The sequence below is a fragment of the Lutjanus erythropterus genome, chromosome 23 (assembly GCF_056507025.1).
Source record: "Lutjanus erythropterus isolate fLutEry1 chromosome 23, fLutEry1.hap2, whole genome shotgun sequence".
Taxonomy (NCBI): domain Eukaryota; kingdom Metazoa; phylum Chordata; class Actinopteri; order Lutjaniformes; family Lutjanidae; genus Lutjanus; species Lutjanus erythropterus.
In genome coordinates this window covers 2,734,159-2,744,047 of record NC_139339.1, presented here as the reverse complement: position 1 = coordinate 2,744,047, position 9,889 = coordinate 2,734,159, and the positions used below count along the sequence as shown (strand labels likewise).

At 40.5% G+C, this 9,889-nt stretch overlaps 2 protein-coding genes across 3 annotated transcripts; one reads left to right on the top strand and one right to left on the bottom strand.

Annotated features, from left to right (window-relative positions):
- Positions 1-82: 82 nt before the first annotated feature.
- LOC146305340 (uncharacterized) lies at positions 83-3,195 on the top strand. 2 transcript variants are annotated; one of them, XM_084712906.1, is made up of 3 exons: positions 83-733; positions 2,014-2,168; positions 2,330-3,195. In XM_084712906.1, the coding sequence occupies exons 1-3, from the start codon at positions 517-519 to the stop codon at positions 2,663-2,665; spliced, it is 708 nt and encodes a 235-aa protein (XP_084569032.1). In that variant the 5' UTR covers positions 83-516; the 3' UTR covers positions 2,666-3,195. The 2 variants fall into 2 exon arrangements, with proteins under 2 accessions (XP_084569032.1, XP_084569031.1); XM_084712905.1 differs by having other exon boundaries at positions 97-733; positions 2,327-3,195.
- LOC146305339 (uncharacterized) lies at positions 2,865-9,767 on the bottom strand. The gene is made up of 10 exons (XM_084712943.1): positions 9,509-9,767; positions 8,756-8,950; positions 7,946-8,130; positions 7,737-7,849; positions 7,491-7,630; positions 6,958-7,046; positions 4,634-6,772; positions 3,924-4,017; positions 3,684-3,837; positions 2,865-3,508 (listed from the first exon to the last, which is right to left on the bottom strand). The coding sequence occupies exons 1-10, from the start codon at positions 9,674-9,676 to the stop codon at positions 3,420-3,422; spliced, it is 3,366 nt and encodes a 1,121-aa protein (XP_084569069.1). The 5' UTR covers positions 9,677-9,767; the 3' UTR covers positions 2,865-3,419.
- Positions 9,768-9,889: the final 122 nt, after the last annotated feature.

Below are 9,889 nucleotides of genomic sequence, written 5' to 3'. Positions count from 1 at the left end.
GGCAAGCCTGTAAAGCAATGGCCCAAAAACACAAGAGAAAAAGTGTAAGTAATGTATTAAACTGTATTTAATTGTTTCTCTCCAACAAATTTAGGCAAACATTTGACTATGCGGCTAACTAGTTTACTACCAACAGGAGTAACTGAGCGTCCAACATTTAATGCCTCATTCAACGTTTTCTGAGACGCAACAGGTAACAAATAAAAAAGAAATATTATTGTAAACCACATGTTCTACGTCAGAACAGGAAGCTCAACATGGTTACAGGAACGCTGGAAATGACTTTGCAGTTAAGGAAAACAGTGTGACGTAAACTGAGGGTGAATCAGGGTGTTGCCGGCGGTTGATGTTGCTCCGTAAACCTTCCCTGAATTAATAAAGTTTAAAGAAGCAGCGCAGATTAACTGTGTTGCAACTCAGAGCCACAAACACGTGTCAGGTCTGCTCAGACAAAACTTCACAGTCTAGACATTATCAGTCTTTTCCTTTCTCCTCCCTCCTCTTCACTCCCTTTTTATGCTCCATCACCTTCCTCATCTCAGGTCTTCTTCAGTCAGTCTGCAGTCTGTCCTCCTCCAACACACTTCTGCTTTTTATCTTTCTCTTTACAGGAGTTTTTATAAGTTTTCCATCAACTGTTTCTCTCCATCTACAGCCATGTCCTGCAGGTTGACAGCTCTGTCTGTCTTTTTCCTCCTCTTCCTCAGAGTTCAGAGCATCGACTCGACGCACGGTGAGTACCAACACACTCAGCTCAATCTGAACAAATCTTTTTTTAATCTGTGGAACAACAGAAATGTGCAGAAATAGTTGTAAACATTCGCCCTAATAGGACCTTTGTGATTATTTCCTAGCATGTTGACTTCAGGGTAACTTTGCTGCAAAACAAAAGACAAAAGAAAAACACACCTTAGACCTGTCATCATGAAATATGCAGCAACGACTGACAGATCAGATATCAGCACAGACGCCGTAATGTACACAGACACACATAAAGGACACAGCAGCGGCTGACCTCAGGACAGGTGAGTTAAAGGGTGAAGGTTTTAAAAAAAGGCAGCTGTGGTCTGAAACACAACGACTCCATTAACATTATACTATAGTTTTATCATCAATAAATATTCTTCTCCTTATTTATTCACAACTGATATCAAATCACAAATCAACAAGTAATCCAGTTCCTCACATTGTTGGACCTGATGGCAGCAAACATGCTTTTTTACTTAGTTATTATTACGTTATTATCAAAAATGTTATGATAACTTTATTTAATCTGACAGTTCTTTTGGGGACACAAACGTCGCATCATGCTCCATAAATTGACAGTCTTATTAGTTACCAACAGCAGTGCAGACGTTCAGCACAGACTACATGTCACTGTCACGGTGTGAAACACAGTTTTACTGTCACTGTTACTTTTGTATAAGTAATAATACCTGAAATCTCGATGCAGAGTTGCAGTGAGCAGTCAGGACAGATGCTGCTGTGTTTTATTCTGCAGCTCATCTCTGTGAAGAGCAACTGATTTAAAATCCGTCTCATCGTCTGGTGTGAAAACCCGACTATGACTTCAGACTTCAGATTTTCATTTCCCATGACAGAGTGCAAGTGTTTTATGTTTTGATGTTCTTATTCTTGTTGGTTGAATGGTTGTGTTCCTTTAGCATTTTTAAGTGTTTTTAAATTCATTTATATACTGTTTTATCGTAATTTTGCTTTAGGTATTGTGACTTGCTATTTGCTTTTTAATTTAATTTTAATTTCATGTACATTCAGGTCTCTCAAATTTGTAAATCTCTTCCTAGCAACAACTTCTAGAATTAGAAGTAGAATCTGTCTGACCAAACAAACTGGTGCAGTGTGTTTTTCTGTTTGAGCCTTGTATTAAATTACTGCACGATAAGTGATGTAAGTACAACGACTCTCTTCAAACCACTGATCTATACTGATATTTCCAGCTGTTGTTAATTCTTGCGTGCACTAAATTAATGACCTGTGACGTCCCTCCATCAGCTCGGTCCTTCCCTCTGCCGCAGTTTGATTTTCCTGAGATCGATGGTTCTGCTGTGGACATCTGCAGGATTTTAACTGTCCCTTTACCAGACACCACCACCATGGTCACAACTACAACTACAACCACAACTACAACCAAACCAGTCACCAGGAAGGTAATTACATCATGAGAGGTTAACTGTAGCGTCACTTTGTCCCTAAAACATGCAAAAAATGTCATGCTGTGAAAACAGGATTTAAAAAGTTCTGTATGCAACATTCAATTGCAGGAGATTTTATTTGGGTCACAAAATAAAGTATAATAATCTTCCAGCAGGTGGTGGCAATAACCAAAAAGACGGCTGTCCAATCACTACCAAGGAAACCAGACAACAAAAACCCTGGAGCACCAATCAGGCCACAGCCAGCTCCAGCAGGACCGATCACTAACAGCCACTCCGACCACATCCACAGACTCCTCCACTTACTGTTGGCCAACAGCAGACAACACGCCGCTGGTTCTCTCATCTCTCAGCCAATAGGACGGCTGCCTCACAGTACATCAGACAGCGACGAATTAGTCAAACGTCAGAAGAAAACAGTTGAGAGGAGAAAGGTGCAACGATGGAAAATAGGTTCTTTGTCTTCAGAGGACTCAAGTGACGAGTCTTAAAACTGAACCATTTATTTTATCTTTATAGCATGTTTAAATTATGGTTTAGGGATTGATGGTATGGAAGCATTTAATTGTTTGCTATCTGGATAAAAAATAAAGTTGCATATTTAGTTTGAAGCTTCAGGCTGAACTGACTGAGAGCTGGGAGTGAAAACATGTTTACAGCTGCTGCCGTAAAACCAAAACCAACACAATCTTCATTTTTGAAAACCATCTTTATTCATATTATACATAAACCAAGTGCTTGTTTACAATTATTAAAAAAGTATCACATGTGAATGACCTGTTTGTTGCTTTAAAAATGTGTAACATAATAAACAAACATGGAAACCTTTGATTAACTGTCATTAATATCATTTTCATACATTTTTGACTAAAAATACTCAAAGGTCCTGTTATTCTTGTATTTACATCATTTAGCCTTTGACAAATAACCAGTATAAATAAATTTTTTGATTGGTGAAAATGTGATTCATGTCCCTGAAGTCAACATTGGTTATGTTGGTAGGTTTATAGTGATAAATAAAGAAATGTGAATTTAGAAAGTCAGCAGAGGAGAAAACAGGCATGTTAACGTGTTTTTAGCTCTTTTCAAACACGGACTCCTTAACACTGTTGGCTTCAAGCTGTTGAAGTGATATATTTTGCAGTATTTTTGGTGTTAATATGTGTCACAGTGACCAGACATGCGACTGACATGTTAAATTGCGGACACACTGAGGTGAAGGGCTTTTGTTCTGGTGAGTGTGAATCAGTTCTGTTGTGGTTCTGTTGGAGGAACGAAAGAAACTGTCTGTTTGTCTTTTCTCTGATCCTTGAAGTTGCCTTTGTTGTATTTACCTGAAAAAACAGGAGGAATTATCACTTTAATTTTGTATTCCAGCAGTTAGATTAATAAGGGTCAGTATGAATAAATATGTAGTGTGTTCTATTCCACTCTGTTCTATTCTATTCTATTGTAAAAGACTGGCTTTTGATTGGCCCAGACACAGCCTGTAAAGTCTTGTGTTTATACCTTCTCTTCCTCTGAGCTCTGGCAGCACTGAGCTTCTCAAATCTGGGAAATGGACGTCTGACTTCTTTTTGGTCGCTGTAACGCCATCACTGTTACCATGGTTACAGCGGTCGGACAGGAAAGAGCGCTCGCAGGCCAGACTCTTCTCTGACACCTGACAGGAGACAGAGAGAGGTAACTTCGTAAGAACGTTCTCCATTATGATTCTGTTGTCAACTAGTGAAACACACACCGTGTTACCTGAGCAGTGAGTGGTCCCGTCATGTGACTGGACAGGGGTTGTTGGGTCAGTCGACTATAAATGCCACCATGATGCCTTTGCTTGTCTACACACCTGTGATACACAGAAACACATTCTGTCATACAGTATGTAAATTACACAACATTTGATTAATAATGAAGAGTTTTGGTCTAAAACTCAAACTCAATTGAACATTACAGACATAGCAAAGCTAGGCTGAGCATATTCTTATGCTGTACTGATTTGGTCCTAAATATGGACACCAATAAAATAATTCATTTAGGTATTACTGTCCATGTTAAAAAAAGCAACAAGATATGGTCTGCGCATGTGGAATGGAATTGGTCCTTCAAGAGGACTCCAGAGAGTACAAGTCCAAATCCAAAAAAAGTTGGTACCTTGTGTAAAATGTAAGCTGCAAGGCTAAAAACCAACACCGAATGCAATAAAAACCCACACCATTGTATAAAAGATACTACAGGAACACTGTTGTCAATAAACACAGTTTGTTTCTGCATCTACAAATGCTAACAAATAATTACATTCTGTTCTTATTTACATTTTACACAATGTCACAACTTTTTGGAAGTGGGGTTTTAGAAAAAATATGCGTCACTGGTGTCCTCACCTGTCCGTGTACATGTCTGTTTGAGAGTATATTCAGCCCTTTAGGTGCATTCAAAATTTCAGACTCTAATACAGAACTTACCTTAAGCTGTGGGTCCCTGGATGGAAACCTGCTCCCTGGGTAAGGTGATCACTGGTGGTTGGGTTGTTGGTACTGACGACAGAGAAGGAATGAACAAGGGGTGTGGAAGATGGAGGGAGGAGCAAAGGAGTAGAGGAGGGAGGCGGAGGAGGTGGTGGTGGAGATGAAGGGGGTAAAGTGAAATCAAACTCATTAATGTCTGTGGTGTCCATGTTGTGAAGTTCAGAGCTTCTTGTTGAAGTTTTGTGGTCTTGCGTTGCTGTAGAGGTGAATGAGGTTGAATCTGTGATTGTGGGTATGTTTGTTGTATTGTTCCGTCCTGGGTTGTCTCTTTTCTTCTTTGTATCTGTGGAAGGTTTAGTTTTCTGGGTCATTGTTGCGTTGGACTTGGTGCTAAAAGATCCAACCTTTGTTTTAGGTTCTCCAATCAAAGATTTGCAGTGAGGGGATTTCAACAACTTCATGTTATGTTCAACTTCACAACTTTCATTCTTTTGTTCAAGATTTGAGCTTCTAGAAACCTTTGAGGTTTGATTCACCAAAGTTTGGGTTGTTGTACTGATGGGAACAGAAACCACTAAATCCTCTCTGTTCTCTTTATCTGAGACTTTCAACGTTTTCGGGACAGTTGTCCCCACTGGCATATTGCTTTTAGGGATTTCGCTTGGCATGGAGGTTGTTCTGGATTCTGTGATTATCTTGGACTTGGACGAGCTCTGCTGATGGATGCTGTGGGACTCGGGAGAATTAGGATTCTCCTTGTAATCTTCACCTGAAGCATCGGATATCATCAAGCACCGATGACCCTCCTTGATGTCCTTGTGTGAAACATTACAACTTGCCTGTGACTTTTTAGTTGAAATAAATACATTTGTAAGTTCCCTGTCTGTTGGAAGGCCTCTTGAGGGTTTGGGTACACATGTGGTGTCACTTGTAGGTTTAGTATCTGAAGATGAGCCAGTTGTAGTGCTTTGGGCAGGACAGGTCTCTACGAAAACTGTGGACTGTGCTGAAAGATCTGAGGTAAGAGTCTTTGATGAAGAAGTGTTGTTTTTGGTCATTTTTGGGCCAGAGTTTGAGGTAGTCTTTGATGGCTTGGGGTTTGAGGGTAAGACTTTTGAACATTCAGATGTCCTTTGCTCTGTGTCTTTGTTTGACCGATCAATCTGATGCTCTGAAGTAGTAGTTGTCTTGCATGATTTGGCAACAGAAGGGATAGCTGTCTTGGCAACCTCAATGTGGTCATTCTTGGACAGTTGAGGTGCCTTTATTGTAAGGCCTGTCTCTGTTTGGCCACTATTTGATATGTTAGAAGTTACGACTGTTTCAACACCTTCAGGGTATTCTATTATGGAATTTTTACCAATTTTCTGTGCTAGGTTGGAGTCTGTAGGATCAATAGTCAAAGAAGCTTTTGGACATGAACTCTCACTTGGATGGTCAGTGGTTGAGCCTTTGGGCAATTTGGGCACTTTCGTGTTTGAGTTGTTCCAACTCTTCCCGAAGTCTTGACTTGGCTCCGATTTTGAAGGTCTCAACACAGTCTTGTCTGAACAACTAGGACGCAAGCCAAAAGAATCCCTGTCTTTCATTTCTGTATTTTTTGAATGACCCTGGCTTTGCTCTGGAGCAACTTTCCCATATTTAGGTTTAGCTGCCACTGTGTTATTGTCCTTCAGACCTGTTGCAGTCTTGGAAGCTTCCAATGAATCAGAAGTAAGGGTTTTAGTTGGTTTAGAAATCTCAGGTTCCTTTCTCAGCTCCACACCAGTGGCTTTACCAGGTTTACTTCTCATAGCCACAGTCGTTTTTGCTGCATTATCAATAATCTTGGCGCCTAATGTTTTGGATTGTTTGGTGGACGTCGAAGATTCAGAGGTACTCTGAATGGTTTTAGGCGGCTTTGAAGGCTGCTTGCCTTTTGTTTTTGGTATCTTTTCTTCTACAACCTCCTTGTCTCTTTTCTCCTTTTCCTTGTTCACTTTCTCGTCTATGTCTTCAGATTGTTTCTTGTCTTTGCCTCTCCGGTTCCTGTCATCCCCTTCATCCTTTTCCCATCTTGGGGTTTTGGCTATTTTGGGAAGGGTAGAGTTTTCTCTGTGGTCTTTCTGGATCTTTGCATTCAGCTCGTCCAAAACCCTGTTTAGATACATACATAGATAGATGCAGCAAGTCAGTAACTTGATTTCAGAGACTACTCAATAGTCAGTAGGTTGGTGGTTGGATTCCTTGCATCACTACTGCTCAATATGGACAAAGTTATAAAAGCAACACTCATTTCTACAGTAAGCTCTGGAAGGTGCATCTGTAGTATATCGTTGTACCTGATGTGGAAAGAATCCTGAGTGAATAGAGGATGTTCTAACAGGTCTGAACACTGAGCTCGTCTTTCTGGATCCATCTGGAGACAACTCTGAAAGAGACAACACAGAGGTATTACTGATACTGATATGTTGGACTTAGGATCTGAAGGTGAATATAAATACTGAACAAATGTAGCACAATAAGTATCAAGTCAGAACCAAAGAGGCTGAGTTTTGGTGTTGATATGGCATCTGAAGTACCTCTTTTACAGAGATTTGCCTTCAATTTCATTCTCGTGTCTGAAGTTCCTTATTGAACTGTAAACAATGACTGCCACACGGAAGAGGAAGTCTTAATCTGGATATTGGTTATCCAGATATCTGGCTACACAGGAAGCCCCAAAACACTGGATGTTGCCCCAAGAGGTTAAAGTGTTATCAGACGATAGCCTGATGCTAAGTGTGTGATTTTTTTGGGGGGTCTGTATGTTTGTATTTTATCATGTAAAGTGTAGTATTGTGACATTTAACTCAATAAACTAATTAAACTGTACCTGTGCCAGGTCCAGGGCAGTGGTTGGGATTGTGGGGAAGCGCTGCTCCAGTGGGACTCTGCCAGAACATTCGGGAAGTCTGACTCCAGAAAAGACGGGATTCCTGTAGAACAACTCCTGGTGATGAGCTGTCAGGTTGCCTATCATAGAAAAATGAAAACCCAAAGAGAACAGCTGCGTTGAGAGGTTTAAAAGAGGAGTTTTTTTGTAATTTTATCTAACAAATGTTTCTGTTTGTGTGCTTACCGAAGCACCTGACGATGTGATAAATTTGGTCGAGGTCAGAGTCTCCAGGAAACAGAGGCTGACCAGTTAACATCTCTATTAAGAGACAACCAACAGCCCACACATCTACTGGTCTACACACACACGGACACACACATATACACACCTGTTAACATTTTTATCAACAGAAAGTCTAAACCAACACATCCTGTGTACACGCGGACACTTACTTGCCATACTTGGTGTCTCCCACCAGCAGTTCAGGGGCTCTGTACCAGCGAGTGGCCACATAGTCCGTATAGACGCCCCCCTCTGCGGGCGAAGTCATGGTCCGAGCAAAACCAAAGTCGCACAGCTTAACCACACCCCCCTGAGAGATGAGTATGTTCTCTGGTTTGATGTCACGGTGGATGACCTTGGAATAAAAGGTAGGAATAAAAAACGTAGGGACATGTTGAGGTCATTCCTCTGGAAGCCATATTTGAGCCCAGATTGTTAGCTGCTTGTTGGCTAGCTAACAGTTTCTGCTCAGCTAACTGTGACTGTCCGATTAGGTAGCTGACGCTTGTAGAAGCTACTAGCATGTTTGGTTTAAAACAGTCCATTCTGTGTTTAGTTAACTTTTTAGCTAGCAAGCAAACAATGTCATGTTTTGTTTGTGTTTTTTTTTACTGTCTAGCTGACAAACAATAATGTTTTGTTGAGGAATACAAAGGAGTACTTGCTTGATCCTGACATCACTCAAATTTATTTTTTATTTATTTATTTTCATTTGAGTAAGCAATCATCTCTACATTGCTTTACACTATTTAATTTCAATTTACATCAATAAACTTTGATTCACTTAACAGTGATTTGTTTGTAATTGTGCACCAGAGCTCAATTTATTCACCTTAAACCCGGCTATGCTAAACTTAGATTAGAACTAATCTTAGAATAAACTAATTTTTGTTGGTCCAACCCAGTCCAGGTGTTTTGGGGAATGCTTTACACACATAAACATCCTGTGCTTCCACACAAACACACACAGAGGTCCTCACATGTTGCTCGTGGCAGAAAGCTGCAGCCCTCAGGATCTGGTACAGGTACTGCCGGCTGGTGTTCAGGTCCAGTCCGTTTGGGTGCTGCTCCAAATCATCCAGAAGCGTTCGCTCCACAAACTCGAACACCAGATACCAACGGCGGCGATGCTTCCACACCTCTAGTAGGTTCACCAGGTTGTCATGACGCAGTTGCTTTAAAGTTGAAAGCAGAGATAAGCATTTAAGAATTTGAAGGAAAGAAAAGAGAGTGATATTCGTCTTAAATAATGGTGGTTTCCCTGTACTGTAGGTCATACACTGACTGTGGATAATTACCTCACACTTCAAATATTCTGAATTATCCCTTTATGTGCAGTAAAGATGATTCCTCTAAGGTGGCAATAATACAAATATAGAATTGCATATTCTTTTCTTTGCCAAAGGAAAGCCCATTTGCACCAACTTTCTAGAATAAGGCTTCATTTTCTGGATTTCATTGCAACAATCTGCTTTTTTTTCTGTCCAGTTATAAAAATGTTGACACATTAAAGACTGAGACTAATGTTTTCACACAATATTTCACTCTCAGCTGCTAATTTCTCTTCTTCCAGTGTTTCATCTCCTGTCACGTTTTAAAAATAGTTGTGAGAATATGACTCTGAGTTGTTTGTCTTATGACTGACAGGCTGCTTTTGTGTTCGGCTTCACTCAGGTTTCCGGCTCATACTGGCCGCTTGACGCTCAGCGACTCATTGGTTGATTGACAGCTACCCTCAGCAGCTTGATCTCCCTCAGGGCGATCTTCTTCACCGTCTTGTCATCGTCCGAGTCCATGAACTTCTTGATGGCTACGAGGCGACCGGAGTCTCGGTGACGGCACTTCAGCACGGTGCCGTAACTGCCCTCCCCGACCAGACCCAGAGACTCATAACGCTCCATCAGACACTGAAGAAGAAAAACATTAGAGCACAGAACTAGTACTACTGAAAATAGGTTTTACAGATCTCTTATTGTTATTAACATTTTACTATATATTGTACACGTTAGCTTTGATCTGATGCAGTGCAGAATTAGAGTTAATTTAAAAAGAGGCAGAAAAAATGTAAAAGAAAAAATTAAAAGACTTTAAGGAACAAAAAAATAACTAATTGT

Bases quoted from the DNA above. Each gene is read 5' to 3' on its own strand.
- LOC146305340 (XM_084712905.1), top strand. From the start codon at position 517: ATGCTCCATCACCTTCCTCATCTCAGGTCTTCTTCAGTCAGTCTGCAG. The intron at 734-2,013 runs GTGAGTACCAAC...TCCCTCCATCAG, and splicing joins GAGCATCGACTCGACGCACG to CTCGGTCCTTCCCTCTGCCG. The intron at 2,169-2,326 runs GTAATTACATCA...ATAATCTTCCAG, and splicing joins CCAAACCAGTCACCAGGAAG to CAGGTGGTGGCAATAACCAA.
- LOC146305339 (XM_084712943.1), bottom strand. From the start codon at position 9,676: ATGGAGCGTTATGAGTCTCTGGGTCTGGTCGGGGAGGGCAGTTACGGC. The intron at 7,850-7,945 runs GTAAGTGTCCGC...GTGTGTGTGTAG, and splicing joins GGAGACACCAAGTATGGCAA to ACCAGTAGATGTGTGGGCTG. The intron at 7,631-7,736 runs GTAAGCACACAA...TTTCTATGATAG, and splicing joins TCACATCGTCAGGTGCTTCG to GCAACCTGACAGCTCATCAC.